Below are 15,130 nucleotides of genomic sequence, written 5' to 3'. Positions count from 1 at the left end.
GCTTTAACATAACAAAGATAACAAAGGCAATCTGCTCTCTACTCCATGCAGGGAGTAACTGGCAGTCCAAAACCACATGACTGGAGGGCCCTTCACAGAGCAATCAAAAATACAGCGAACAGAAAGAAAAACTGAACCAGCAACCTTCAGAAAACAGTGTAGATATACAGCTAAACTGATCAGAGTGCTTGTAAGATTAATCTGGCCCACAGATCAGAAAGATAAACTCACAGCCAGATAGAGAGCAGCATAGATGCTGAGAGCAGCCTCCTTTGAGGGAAAGGTCTTGCGGGCCCTCAGGACATCGTCTTGATTCCCTGTGCAGGCCTCTTGGTGGCTGATGTAGCGCAGCGCCTGTTGACACCCGAGTGCTGTGTAGTTTGGCTTACACACTGTCAGGAAGTATGGCGCCAAGTTCCCTGTCACTACCTGCCCTGCATTGACGAAGATGTCAACCGTGAAGAGGCCAAAGGCGTAGACTCCTGGGGAAGAAATAAAAGCTGAAGAGGTGGACCACAGATCATAAACAGGACAAACTAGATCACAAATCTGATGTCAGAGAAATCCTCATTGATCTTAATAATAATAATAATAATAATAATAAATAATAATAATAATAATTCACTTTGCTAGGGTTGATTTTATGAGTTTTTAAAAATCATTTTTCAAGTCTATGTATGTATGTATATAAAACCATGGGTTATGGATCCTAAGGATTTCTTTGTATGTCATTAACTTTTAAGGGTTTTTTCTTCCCTACACAATTTATTTAAAGCTGCAATATGTAACTTTCATTAAAAAATTTACATAATTGCCAAAATTGTTACCACGTCTTGATGGTATATTAAGAGAAAAGATTGATCTCCTTCACCTCCTCCCTCTGCTGCTGTTGCCATCTGAAGAAATGCACTACTCCCGACCAAAAACAACCAATCAGAGCCAGCAGGAGGGTCTAAGTGCTGTCAATCGACCTTAGGTACTTGCTGCTCAATGTGATAAAGGTGGAGAAACAACTTACAATTACAGGAAAAGCGTAGCCATGCTAACTAGCCTCAGTATTCATGACAGGCTGGGCTAGCTGCAGCAAAGCAATGTCTATGGGAGGGAAAGGATGAGCAGCACCATCCACGGGCTGATTGCCAGCTCTAAGACCCCCCTCCTGACTTTGGTTGCTTGTTTCTGGATAGTACCAGGAGAAGCTGGATGAACCTGATTTATTTCACACACCACATAGTGACAGTTTCAACAAATATGTAAAAAAAAAACAAATTTTTTTTATAAAGGTTACAGACCTTTATGAAAAATAAAGGTCTGCAACCTTTATTTTTTAAATAAAGGTTACAAACCTTTATTTAAATGCATATGAGTATTATAATTATTTAGATGTATATAACCATAATGTGTTATATGCATCTTATTACAAAATGTAGATATTTATTCAATCTAAATAAATCTAAATATTTATTTAGATTGAAAGAAAAAAAAGAGTAATAACTTTTAAGTTTTTAAAAGAATCCAAAACAGAAAATGGAAGTGAAAGTTTGACATTTGACATTATAAGACCTGCTGAAAACCTGAATTAGAATGGTTTTTAACAGGCTGACCTTGAAATGGAAAACTGTAAAAATGGACTCCTCTTTCTAAAACAGCAAAAGAAAAAGTATATTTTTGTCTCATCACAAAAAGAGGTTATTAAAAACTAAATAGTCACCACAACATTACATTATGCCATTTATTAATTTACTTGCTTACCAAGAACTAAGTTAACATCCAGAAGGATAGTGTGAAAAGTCCAGTTGTGCTGTAGAAGCTCAACTTCCACCAGCACAGACCTGAGGATGTTTCTGCAGAATCTCTTGATTTTAATACTCCCTGAACCACGTTCACTCAGCCACTCAAACCGACCAACCGGCCTTTATGTTTCAGTGACTGAAAGGCTTTAACAGAATAATTGCCTCCACTCTGCTATAGTCCAATCCTCTGTCAGTCTGAATTATCCAACAGGTGCTTACTCAGGCAGGTTTTTCATATACAGTCTCACACTCTCACACACACACGCACACACACACGCACGCGCGCACAAACATCTGAGAAGTGTTATTTGTCAGAGCAACATTCACAGCTTCTCAAGTCCCTGTCAAGTGTTTGTGCAACACTAATTAAATCTTGCAGGCTTTGAGAGAAACCTATGATTAGAGACTGCAGCGCGGCATCAGAGGAGTTTGGTTGTCATCAGCTGAACTCATTGTCTTTCCTGTCTTACCAACAGAGTGTGAAGCTGGTCTAGATGCTGACAGCTTCACTTCTTAACAAGCATCAAATAGGTTTAGTCAAGCGTCGTGTGACTCAGTTGTTGTGTAGTCACCACGCTCCTTATCTTTCTGACATTGTCCCAGTTTCTTTGGCTCTTTGTGTTTTACGGATGGCTTTCACCCCCAGCTTCCTTCATTCTGACTCAGGGACCAGAAAGAGCAAAACTTGCTTAGCAGGACATGAATCAGACCTAGCCTGCTTTCTTTGAACACAGCATGGCGTCACAGCTGCTGTGGAGAAATACTGTGTGTGTGTTCTGAGCAGATGCTCATGGAGTAAAGGCCATCCATCTGTCAAACAACTGGACCAGGATATTTCCATCCACTGTTTAAAAAGACACAACTTTTTCGTCTCACTGTGACAGTTAATAACAATGAACTGCCTCTCTTTCAGGTCAGTTAGGATGAGCAAAATTATTTTCTGTTTTCTAAGTATCAGAGTAGGCAGAGCTAAATCCCAAATTCTCTCTCCCATTTGAGAGCAACATTTTTGTCTTTACTTTCCTCAAATTTATAAGTTTACATACAGTTCCTTAGAATTTGCTACAATTACTTTTTAAACTGTACAATGTTTTGGGTTTCCTTTCACCTGCTTCTCTCAGTGGCTTGCTGGAATTTGGTCCGTCTCTTTCTGGTGAAACTGGGTCAGGTTTGTAGGCTCAAACAGTGTTTTAGTTCTGAGATCAGAACTTTGTGATGGTCACTCTGTCAGAGTGGTAGTTACGGTTCTGCATAGCGAGAGTGGCTGACCAGAAATGTTAGGGAGCGCCATCTACAGGATGGACAAAGCAAGAGCCATAAATTTAGAAACTGAAGGCTTGGTTGAGAAGAGGGAATAAAAAACAGGCATGGAAGGAATCCCAGATAGATCTACTCACATGACTAGATCATATATTGGTGATGGAACAGATGCAAGTTATGGAGTGAATGATGTGGAGCAGGTGAGAAGATGAAGAATGTGGGATGGCAGGCAAACAGGGAAGTAGACTGACAGGTTCCATCCCCATCAGGACTTGGAACTGAGATGAGCAGGTTGGAAGAGTGGAGGCATCGCCTACCGGACCCCCACCAGCCAACTCTGGACTGTATAGTGGTGGAGGCTGAATACCAAGGGACTGGAGTAGAAGCACCAGCAGGAGTGCCATCCCACCATTCCCTGGGATAAAACTTATGACAGTGTGATAGTTCAAAAAAATTGGTAACTTTACCTAATTTTCAAGGGTAAAAATTGGGTAAAGGTAACAAGAACTTTGGTGTATTGCTTTCTTTTGTTAAAAGTTTTACTGGCTCTAGTGCAGGGGTGGGCAATCCTGGTCCTCGAGGGCCGGTGTCCTGCAACTCCTAGATTTCTCCCTGGTCCAACACACTGGACTCACCTCCTAAGTGCAGTCAGGTTCTCCAGAGTCCTGCTAATGACCTCATTATTTGACTCAGGTGTGTTGAAGTAGAGACACATCTAAATGTTGCAGGAGACCGACCCTCGAGGCCTGGAGTTGCCCACCCCTGCTCTGGTGGCATTAATTTGATAGTGAATTGACAGGAAAAAGGGTAATGAGAGAAGGAGAAGACATGTGGCATTGGTCACCAGGCCGGGAATCAAACCTGCGACGGCAGCATTGAGGACTAAGGCTTCCATATGTGGGTTGTACTTAACCCCTGTGCCACCACAGCACCCACAGTGTATTGCTTTCTTACTTTCAAGGTCGCTCAAGGTCAAAAATTCAGCTTAAGTCATTGGAAAATGACTGAAAGGATTAGCAGATTTCAGAGACTCTAGTCCACTCAGCAGTGTCCCATAGCTCAACTACATCAGAGAGCAGGTACATCAGTGCAAAAGTAACTTTACACTTCTCCGTAGGAAACCGGACAGTTGAAAGCAATGCTTAGGAGCTCCAGCAACTCCAGTAGTCTGGAGGTTACTGCAGTTGCTGGAGGTTGAATCTGTGTATTCCAGGAGGCCAACAAGGATAAAACATCCGTAGTTTCTAACTTTCTAGGGTGACTAGTGAACTCTCCACATCATACTGCCGTTCCTGTGCTGGTGACGAGCCAATTTTATGCAAGAATATGCTGCAATATCTTGACTTTGAGAACTGAAAATGAGAGCCAGCACAGGAAATGTGTTCAAAGACTGATTTAAAAGCAAGGAGTAGTTGGAAGCCTTGACCTTGCTCATTAGGACTTAGGAGCAACTGTAAAAGGCGTGAGAAGGTTGGTGATCTGGCCAGGTCTGAGCACTGATATAGAGCACCGGTGCTCTAAATCAGAGCACTGGTTTCATGGCATGGGAAGGGTGCTAACATCTTTGGTGAAAACCGTCAACAGCAGATGAGAGGAAATCCAAGAAGGGAACATCTTTGGCAGAGAATGGACACAATGAGCAAATGGAGAATGCAGGAACAGAGCTTGGTTGGAAATACAGGAAGGAACTGTTATCAAGAGGGCAGGATCGGAATTATCAAAAGGGGAGTGGGCAAAAAGTGGGAGTCTGTGACCAGAGTGGAAGTCCATAACGGCAATGGGTTGGCAAGTGTCACATCCAGGATAGACAAGAGAAGAGGTAAAACTTCAGGGAGTGAAGGCTTGGTCAAGAACAGGGAGTCAGAAACAGGTATGGAACGACTGCTGGACATTTTTACTCACATGATGTAACTATTCATCTGGCAAAAACTGAATGGCTGAAGGGATCTTGTATCAGTGATGGAACAGATGCAGGTTATAGCAGCTGAGATGGATTTCCCTAACAGTGTGAAACATGGCGGCTAAGGCAGCAGACGAACAGATGTTAATACAGAAATATTTTTGATCCTACCTGCCATGAATAGGAAAATTTAGACTAAATTAATGTCCAACATTGAGAAGAAAGGTTATGTTTTTTTATGCGGTGGATGTAAATATCTGAATTTTACCTGTATATGTGTGTATACATGTGTGTGTGTGTGTTTGTAATGCACCTCTTGTTTGATATAGTGCCAGTATCTCTACAGAGCTGCAGTTCTACACAAGTCAACATCAAAGTTATCACAGCTCCCCAGACTCTCCGCTCACTGGTGCTCACACACAACACTTTGGCAAAGTCAAGGCAGAGGTGTTGAATACAGAGTGACACAGTGTGAAAGTGTTAATTCATATTTTATGAAATGTATCTGACCATTACACTCAAGAGGAATATGTCTGCATAGAATAGAATAGAAATATCCTTCATAGATATCTTTGAAATATCTGCAGAGGATGCAGAACAGCAACATTTCAGCAGTACAGTGAAGAGTTAAAAGTGGCAAATATAAGAAACTTGCAGGTGTATCCACATACTCAGATCATAAGAAGAGATGATCCGTGATTCTTGTTATGGTTGGTGAGGCTGAATAATAAAGAGCCAAAGCACCAATGGCAGGAGTAGAGTGCCATAGCTGAGGTTTATTTAAAAAATAAGTAAATCAAAAACAAAGAACTAAATAACTGGCTGGGCATGAAGAAGGAATAACAGTGCATGACATGGACAAGAACATGAACCAACCAAGACCAAACCAGAAACCAGTGAGAAACAAAAGTCAGACAGGAACATAAGTAGCACAGGAGGCAGGTGAATAGGATTTTTAATGTCATGGATTAAAAATATTCTTTCCAATAAAGATAATACCACTAGGATGAACTTTCTGTCCTTACTGCCCACATCTGACCTAGGTCCTTAGCCCCAGGGTTAATGAAAAGAAAAGGGCAGAAAGGGAAGGTTTATTCATAACTCATATTGTCATTCTTCTATGCAAAAAAATAATCTATTTTATAATATAGCACTGCCCCTAATTTAAAATACACTTACAGCTTAGTATCTTACTGATTGACTGAGTGGACTGCGCATCAACACAAAGCTCTGAATGCATGCAGCTGAAGACACTGGTGGAGTGTGTGATAGCTCCACGGCCCTTAGCTCTGTTCTAAATTTAATCTCCCTTAAACAGCGCAGCCACACTGAGTCATTATGCAAAGCCTGGGTAGGCATGAATGAGAGGAGAGTGCTGTGAAGCTGCGAGATGGCTGAGCACATGAGGCTGCCGCTCCACTGCAGACGGAGATGCAGAAACCAGTGGGAATAAATCAGCACTGTCTGGCACACATGCAGATACACTAAAGCAGAGCAGACGTAGGAACACTGAGTGAAACACGTGAGTTTTGCTATTAGCTAAAATAAAGCAGGACAACATTTGAAATGAAGCAGAAGCTGAAAGCGTTTGGCTTCTGCTTGATGTCGGGAGGACTTGGAGGGAAATGTTGGATGTCCCTGCTGATGCTGTTTTAAGCTTTCACTGTGGTGAATTATACAAGAGAACAGTTACAAGATCAAAACATGTGGACTGTTTACACACCTGCTGCAGTCCTTAAGGACAACAATCTGTTACTTCTCTTCATAGAAACATGACAGTCTTTCCATTCACAATGCTAATAAGAATCCTAAGCCAGACAAAATAAAGCAGAGAGCTGGGAGAATAATGAGAGAGATCCGCTGATGATCCAGGTGTGTGTGTGTGTGTGTGTGNTACACCGACTGATGACGTTGCTGTGATTCACTTTGTCTGGTATTTTTGTACATATGTTTTGGCAGTTCTGTTATCATGTCAAAGCAACAACTTATATCAAAAATTGTTTTATTTCCATTTGAAAGCTGCCCGCTTCCATGGAAGGACAACAGAAAATCGATCTTATAAACATGTAATTATTAAAACCCTCACTTTGTATCCCTCTGAAAAATTAACCCATTTAAATAAAGAAATCCCTCCATGGGTGATACCACGATAGAGAGCGTTCATTTTATAGCGTTAACACCAGTACTGTAAGTGGTCCGGCATGAAACGGGTAGAACAACGGAACCACAGCACTTTTAAATTTCAATAATCGGACTACCGCAATTGTTTATGTCAGTCTGCCTTTTCCCCATCGATGCGTTTCCCGACCGCTGCACACCAGCGCAGGGGTCAAAAAACAAAAACAAAAAACGACGCGCACATTGCGCTGAAACAGGAGAAGCGGGACACAAAACGGAGCGACGAACTAGATGTGAATTATGGCATAAAAACAGAGAATCCGACGCTGAACAGTGAAAAATCAACACATGATGTGAAACGCATGACGATTAGGCGGCGCAGCAGGTGATGAGTGAAGATTACTGATGGTGAGCGTCAATAAACGATAAAATAAATCTAGCAACAGGAAAGAAACTAAAGTGGACATAGCAATAAACCAAGAGAGGATAATACTAATCAAAGTAAACTAAATGGAAATGAATGAAGAACAAAATGCAAGAATAAAATAAGAAACTAAAGTAAATACAGAGGAAAAAAACTGGTATGGCAAGACCTTTCATGCAATAATCAATACAGAGGACTGTATGGCAAGAATAAACAGACACTATTTCCAGATAAAAGGTAAAATAATATTGTTGAAGTGCCATGGGTTTGTTGAAACCACATCTAGTACTGAGAAAAAATGTCTTACAGGCCATAACAGTAAAGAACTGATCACTTATTTATGTTTTTAATTAGATTTGATATATTTATTTCTTCAATATTATTTGTCATGTCAGTGTTAATGTCATGAGGCTGTTCAGTGACTCCATGACACTTTCAATTTGACTCATTAGGATTTGATGAAGAACCAGAGTTGTTCTTTGTAATTTCTGTCCAGTATCATCATATTAAGATATAATCCATGTTTCTGTCTCATATTTGTACGGCATTAAAAGGACCTGGAACTTTTGTTTTTCCACTGAAAGCTCTGGTTTGAACAATAAATGCCATGTGGGTGAAATTTTATGGATGATACTCTGATGTCCCATTCTCCTGAAGGCAGCACAGAGCTGCACCACCAGAAACCAACAGAAACACTGAAGAGAAGAAGAGTTACGATTAATGTGGTTGCAGTTCTATCCATGTTTTAATGTTGCAGAGCTCAGTCATTTTGCAAATAGTTCAAAGTTTAAACTGGCATGTTGTACATCTTTTATCTGATCATTCTGTGGAATATTTAACAAATAGAAAATGGCACAGAATAAGAATATTTGATAAATACATAAATAAATACATAAATCCAGAAACAAGCATAAAAATCAAAACATCTACAATAGTGATAGTAACATTAATAATAAAATAATAGTCAGTGCAAAGTAGCCTACAAATTCTTTGGTGGAGGGCGGTGAGGGACCTGGATAAGGGATAGGGGGGCGGAGGCCCAAAAAAGGTTGAGAAACACTGACCCAACGCTGGAATAAATGCAGTGTACATTTGCAGCAAAGGAAATTAGAAAATCAGACGTATATCCATTATGGAGATGATCGGTTTTGGACGGGCGNCTGGGGTGTTTTAGCAGGGATGCATCTAAAAGTTGCAGTCTGAAGGACTGCAGCTGGGCTCTCCTGATTTGTATTGTCAATGTGGCCCTTTGAGGGTGGCCAATATGCTGAAGTGGCCCTCGGTGAAATTGAGTTTGACACCCCTGTTTTAGGCTATAAAATATGTGGGAACACCAGCTATCACAGCTTAAATGTGACAATATTGTTTTACCACTACTTACAGAAATGGCCGCGAATAACCCGCACTAGAATATTTAGCCATTTCACTGACTCACTTGCTTTGGATGCAGATGCGGGTTTTCTTCCCTTGGCTTTCTATCCACACAATGAAATGCGCACACATAAAGCATTTTGGATTCTCTGTTTAACTTTAGAATTTTTAGCCATATTCTTTTTGTTTCCTTATCTGTCGGTAGGCGATGAAAACTACTGTCTTTGTTTTGGGCGCAAGTTCAAAACACTCTTGCTGCAGCCACAAATTAAACTTGGTCTGATTATTAGAGTACAGCTACGAACAGCACAACAGTTACCCGAGCTCCGAAAAGGCAGACACTTTCCAGTGGCAAGTTGCTCTCCATAACAGGTTAATGTGTGATTCGATTCGGATCTAGTCCAGTGGGGAGAGATTATCCGTATTATCCGCTGATTTGCAGCAACACTCAGCAACGGAGAACCTTGATATTCTGGTTGTGATGGACTAAATGAAGCCAGATATTTTATTTTGTCCTATAAAAAATGTTCCTGGCCCAAATATAATGATAAAGACACAGCTCATGAACTTTATTTTTAAAATACAAACGAAAAATAAAATTNACTTTCTGGACAGAAACAGCCTCAGGAGAGGTCAGGAGACCCACTGTGTGACTCTGGTGGTTATCTGTCTGTCTTTCTGTTTTTGTCAAGTTTGATCATCTGATCAGGCAGCCAGAGAGAACTTCTAAAACTGTTTTCTTGTCTTTACATTGTATTGATTCATTTTGAGGGCAGCAGAAGACTACTTACAGACATTTTTATGATTTAGTTTTAGTCTTCATGTTCTTTTAGTTATTTTGTTTTTAGATTTTGTTTTCATTAAACCTTTGTGTTTGTTATCCATGAAATGTGCTATGTGATCAAATGTTACATATGGTTTAAAATAAGTATCATATTTTTAAAAAGCATAATTTTTTAGCAACATTGCTAAAAATGATGGAATTAACCAACAATTTGTTCTCAGACTAGCCTATAAAAGAATATCTTGTTGGTCATACAGAAACAATCTCAAAGATTATGGTTGGACGCTGTATATGTCTTAAGCCCATTAAAAACAATGAGTCAAAGGTTAAGTGGATTGATTATCACTCCAGCAATATTACACATTATTTTAGTAATTAATTCTGGCTTAATTTCTCTTTAATTAAATACATCATAATATTTCCAAGAAAAATAGAGATTTTAAAGTTTATATATAGCAGCAATAGTCATTTTCTAATTAGTGATTGGGTCATGCTTGATTTTCTTCAAAGATCAAACATACAGTATCTCAGAATGGTGCATTCTAATTAAAGCACAGACGTGTATTCCATAACACATCCTTTGCCAGTGACAACACTGCTTTCCCACATTCACAGCAACATCAGGTGCAAAACTTCATTTACACATTTTCTCTTCAGCCAAAATCACATTTATTTATTGACCCTATTTTACCAATTCAAAAAAGGATTTTGCGAGAAATTGAAAGTTTATCATTAGTCAGTGGCTTAGCAAACTTTTTTTAAGTGTGGTGGTTTTTAACAAAGGGGGCTGGGCAGGGGCCGATGTGGTATGTGTTATTAAGTGGAAAGTTCTGGTACTGCTGAAGCCCTGTCCACACGGAGACGAGATGAGGTGCCTGTGCATTCACAAGGAACAGACGTCTTGGGAGACCAGAAGAGACCATTGTTGAAACCGGATCCCAGACTGGATAAAGTGTGACTGACCATGACAAAACAAGGACCAAGTGTCCCAGGAGGCATTTTGACTTATTTACAAATTCAGAAAGTGCATATTCTAAGCTTTCTAATAATGCCAAACACATAGAGATGAAAATATGACAAAGATATGGCCATTTGAATGTTGCCTGCACTCTGAAATATGTTGTTCATTTTCTGTGCTATCATCAAATAAACACATCTTGTGTTGTTTTCTACATATTATGAGTTGCTTTAGTTAAAAAAAAACTGGACACAGAATATGTGTTAAACTGTTGAGCAATCACATTACTCTGTGGATGTCTGCAGTTCTGGAACTTTCCACAGGAAGAACAGTCAATTGAAGCAGCTGCTTGTTGTTGTTTATTTGTTTGTTTTTTGTTTGTTACTTTATTTGACAGCTTCAATATGCAATGAATAAAAGATGCTTTTCACCAGATTCGTTGTGAGTGGATGGTTTTCTTTCTCTGTGTTGCCTAATGGTAACCCACCTGCCTCCCAATGACAGCTGGAGGTAGGCATCGCCTGAGCTCTACTTCTTTAATCCAAACATTCAACATATTTACCATGCAAATAGTTTATCGCAACTGATGTGTTAAAATTATTTAACACAATAACTGTGGTAAAGGAACACAATTATTGTGTTAAATACTCTTAACACAATAACTGTGTTGAATTTAACACAAACTGTGTTGTCTTTATTCACACACATCACTGTGTTGAGTTTTGACACAATTTGTGTTAATATTAACATATCTGTTTAAAGAGTGTGGGAACGTCTTCAGAGGAGGAGCTGAATATATATTTCTACAAAACATAAACCTTTTCATATATTGCATTTTTTCACAGATTAAATGAATATCAGTGTCACAAAAGACATTTGCAGTGTCTTTTCAGAATGTGAACAGTTTATAGATGTTTGGGTCTGAGTATGGGCTATAAAACATTTCCAGTAAATTTCACTCAGGTAAAATAAATTGGTTCGGCAGTGATTCCTTTGAAAATGTTCCCATTGTATTTAGGGAGCCAGTGTTTCATTGGGAAGAGTAGTTTTAACTGGAAAGTTGTGGGATTGATCCCAGTTAGCCCCTCCAGACTAATCCGATGTTGTCTACAGATTGGGGTATGAGTGTGTGAATGTTGTGAGTGCAGCTTTGATTGGTCAGCATAACTAGAAAAGAGCTGGAGAGGTTGATTTCATTTACTCTGAAAAATTGAGAGCCTCACCGAGGAACCGGAAGGTTCTGCGCACCAAAGGGTTGAGGTAACAGCAGTCGCCAGTTGCCACTGTCTTCTCTGAGCGATCAAACTCTTTGGATGTGTACTGGACCAGGAACAGCACTGTCTCAGTTATTGTGATCTAATGGCAAAAAAAGAACAGAGACAAATCACAGAATTCAGTTCCTATGAATATTTTCTCACTGTATGTTACATGACACTGAAGTCATGAGACTGTGGGCTTCATCTGCACATCTGTGGAATACACTGAAACATATGAGGGGGAGGGAGTACTGCAGGAGAAGGGAGAGCTTATGTGATGCGATTTAACTTTTTTAAATAAGTCCTACTACTACTGCTGTGTGAATGCTGGAATCTAGAAATGAATACCTGGGTGGATTTTTTGCTCTGCAGGAACACTGACAGCACAACAGACTGGAAAATAAAACCAGGACCTTCCAGAAGTCTGTTGTTACTGTTTGATCACAAATAACAGACACGAGACATAAAAAAGAAAATCCAGTTAAACGTTTTTCTACAAGGCTACTGCAGTCCACAGTAAGTCATAAGACATGAGCAAACAGATGAGTAACTTTTTTATATACATATAGAACTTTTTCACAAATAAGTGCTTCACAGAGAAAAAGAAACTCAAAACATGATCAAATATGTAGAGAGAAATTCAAATGATACAGATAATTAAATTCTAGATGTGTAAAAAAAAATTGTAAAAAGTGTGAAAATGTGTTAAGAGACAATTATATTCAGAATACTCTTAAGGAAAAGCATGTTAGGGTAAAAACATCTTCGGCTGGATTATAAATGTTAAAATTGTAGATGGGTCTGCATTAAAAATATTCTGTATGGGGCCCTGAATGTCTGGGGCCTTTAACTGCTTCTTAGTTTATTTATGCTTTGGGTCGGCTCTAACTGTGAACAGCATTACATTGAAGATCCACTCACTGATGACTTGATTGGGATTTTACAGAATTGCAAAAAATTATTTAATTGTATTTTTTTTTTTTTTGGTTAGTTGCTTTTAAAACTCTACGATTGTGTTTAAATATTGTCAACAGTGTCTTCCATTATTGCCCAGTAATATTTTTATATTTCCTGTCAGCCTGACATTTTTTAATACAAAAACATCAGAATCAGAATCAGAATAATTTATTGTCATTGTCACAAAGACAACGAAATTGCAGTTTCAGTTACAACCATCCATCACGCAACAACAAGAGGGGGGCGAGGGGTTTCAGCAGAGGAACATTGTTTTCTAAACATGGTGGACCGTCTCTGTGCTCTGACCACCCAGCTTAGTTTTCTGAGGGAAACCTGGATGTCTATATGTTTTAATGACTAACAAACTTTAATAACCGCTAAGACTAGAGACGTTCAGCTCCAGTCTGGTTAAACTGAAATGATACTCAGGCTTTGCCCTATTTCATCATTGTTTTGTAATACTGAACATATTCCTGGTTCATTTTTCTATTTGCACACAGAACAGTGTCTTCTCGTGACTGGGGCTGTGCTGCAGCTGTAGAGATAAAAATAACAGCAGCCATTATTCAACTAGAACCATACTTCACAAAACCGGTTTTCCTCTCAGCTCTCTTTAGTATCACATTATTGCTATAAGCAAACAATTTTAGCTCATGCTGTAGTTCTTGTCAGATGTGAACATGATTTCTTNCTCATGAACTTTATTTTTAAAATACAAACGAAAAATAAAATTCACATCACACCAAGCTAATGTTATGTAGTTCTGGTGTTTTATGTCATCAGTTCTTCAGAGAAACGAGCTGTTAGCAGCGCTGCTAAGTCACGGTCATTCCGTTACAAAGCTTAACGCTGTGTTCCTGTTGCTCCCCGTGATTAAACTCACAATTACGATCCTCTGTACTGAGCAGCTCTCTGATAGCAGACGGTGTGTCCGTGAACAGGTTTAACTAAATATTGTATTATAACTGAAAAGAGAGATTTAACTTCTATCATGAATATAGATTAGCAACAAACCCTACAAATTACAGTGAAATACTGCTACTTCCGGTGGGCGCCGGAAGTAAGACCCATAATCGTTTCCCCCGTAAGCCTCACAGGAATAAGGTGGATAGACTTTAAAATTGTCGTTAGTCGAGAGGTTCCCAAACTGTGGGGCACGCCCCCTAGGGGGGGGCGCCGTGTCATTGCAGGGGGGCGCGGGAAGCTGTCTGGATGAAAAAAAAAAACAAAAAAACATGAATGCAGTATGCGCTGGGTTTTTACCTTAGAATGGACAGCTCTCTGTTATTCCTCTGTCAATTTGATACAGTAGGGGCTTCTGCACTTCCCATATCTGTGTTCTCTGTCACTTTTATCAGCAGTTAAAACTGGTTAATCCGTTGTTAACATGTCGTAAACTGTTTTTCCGAGATACCTTTAAACGCAACATGAGTGCTACGACGCCCGTACTGTGCGGCAGTGAAGGAGACCTGCTCAGGCGCAGAGCTATAGCGGGTACTGGGGGGCAGCCGCCCCGGCCCGGGCCCGGATGGGTGCCTGGGTCTGCAGGAGCCAGGGAGGGAGAAATGGTTTCAAGTTGCTTAAATGTCTGATTATAGAAGGAGAAAGTGTGCCCTACCTGTTCAGAAAGGTTTATTTAATGTTAAAGTTACTGTCCCTCAATGGAATATATAGTAGTCAATCCCGGTGACTCTTTCACTCACGGTTTAGCCAATGTGCTTCCTTGGTAAAAATCAAACGAAAAACGCGCTCAACAGTTTTTTGCAGTGCAAGTGATACATGTGAGGGGCCCGGTCATTGGCCCCGCCCCCCGGCCCAATGCTGACTTGTTCCGCTAGTGGACCTGCTGCTGCTGTGCAGAGCTACGCAGGTATGTTAGGATTATGGCAGCAAACCAGCAAATAGCAAAGAACTTTTCACAGTTTTTCCCCCAAACTAACAGACTGTTGAGTAAAGCTGTTGGATGCAGATAAAGTTAGCTAAAAGATGACATGGTGGGGGGTGGGGGGAATCCACCCCCACCCCCTTCGCTCACACACATCGTTCACCCAGACAGCTAGCTAATATCAGTAAAGCACCTTCAGCTTATTAACAAGTAGCTTGTAGGCTACTGGTGTTGTTGTCTGTGTTCAGCTACGATTCATTTTTGCCCCCAAAAGAGTTGATTCCCCCCCTTGTTAGTCTGGAGCCGGGACTGAGTATAACAGGGAGTCTCCAAGAATCCACCCCCCACCCCCTTTGCTCACACACATCGTTCACCCAGACAGCTAGCTAATATCAATACAGCACCTTCAGCTTGTTAACAAGTA

General features: G+C 40.1%; 1 protein-coding gene across 1 annotated transcript in view; it reads right to left on the bottom strand.

Annotated features, from left to right (window-relative positions):
- Positions 1–15,073, bottom strand: part of LOC103129901 (phospholipid phosphatase-related protein type 5-like) — a 26,130-nt gene extending 11,057 nt beyond the window's left edge. Inside the window, exons 1-4 of the mRNA XM_016665492.1 lie at positions 15,055–15,073; positions 14,236–14,363; positions 11,832–11,964; positions 232–482 (exon numbers count right to left, since the gene is read on the bottom strand). Of these exons, the coding sequence (XP_016520978.1) occupies positions 232–482; positions 11,832–11,964; positions 14,236–14,363; positions 15,055–15,073 (531 nt within the window). The remainder of the gene's footprint in view (positions 1–231; positions 483–11,831; positions 11,965–14,235; positions 14,364–15,054) is intronic.
- Between the last annotated feature and the right edge of the window lie 57 nt (positions 15,074–15,130).

The sequence above is a fragment of the Poecilia formosa genome, unplaced genomic scaffold, assembly GCF_000485575.1.
Source record: "Poecilia formosa unplaced genomic scaffold, Poecilia_formosa-5.1.2 Scaffold590, whole genome shotgun sequence".
Lineage (NCBI taxonomy): Eukaryota > Metazoa > Chordata > Actinopteri > Cyprinodontiformes > Poeciliidae > Poecilia > Poecilia formosa.
The sequence above is the reverse complement of the archived record's forward strand: the minus strand, read 5'-3'. Positions and strand labels throughout refer to the sequence as shown.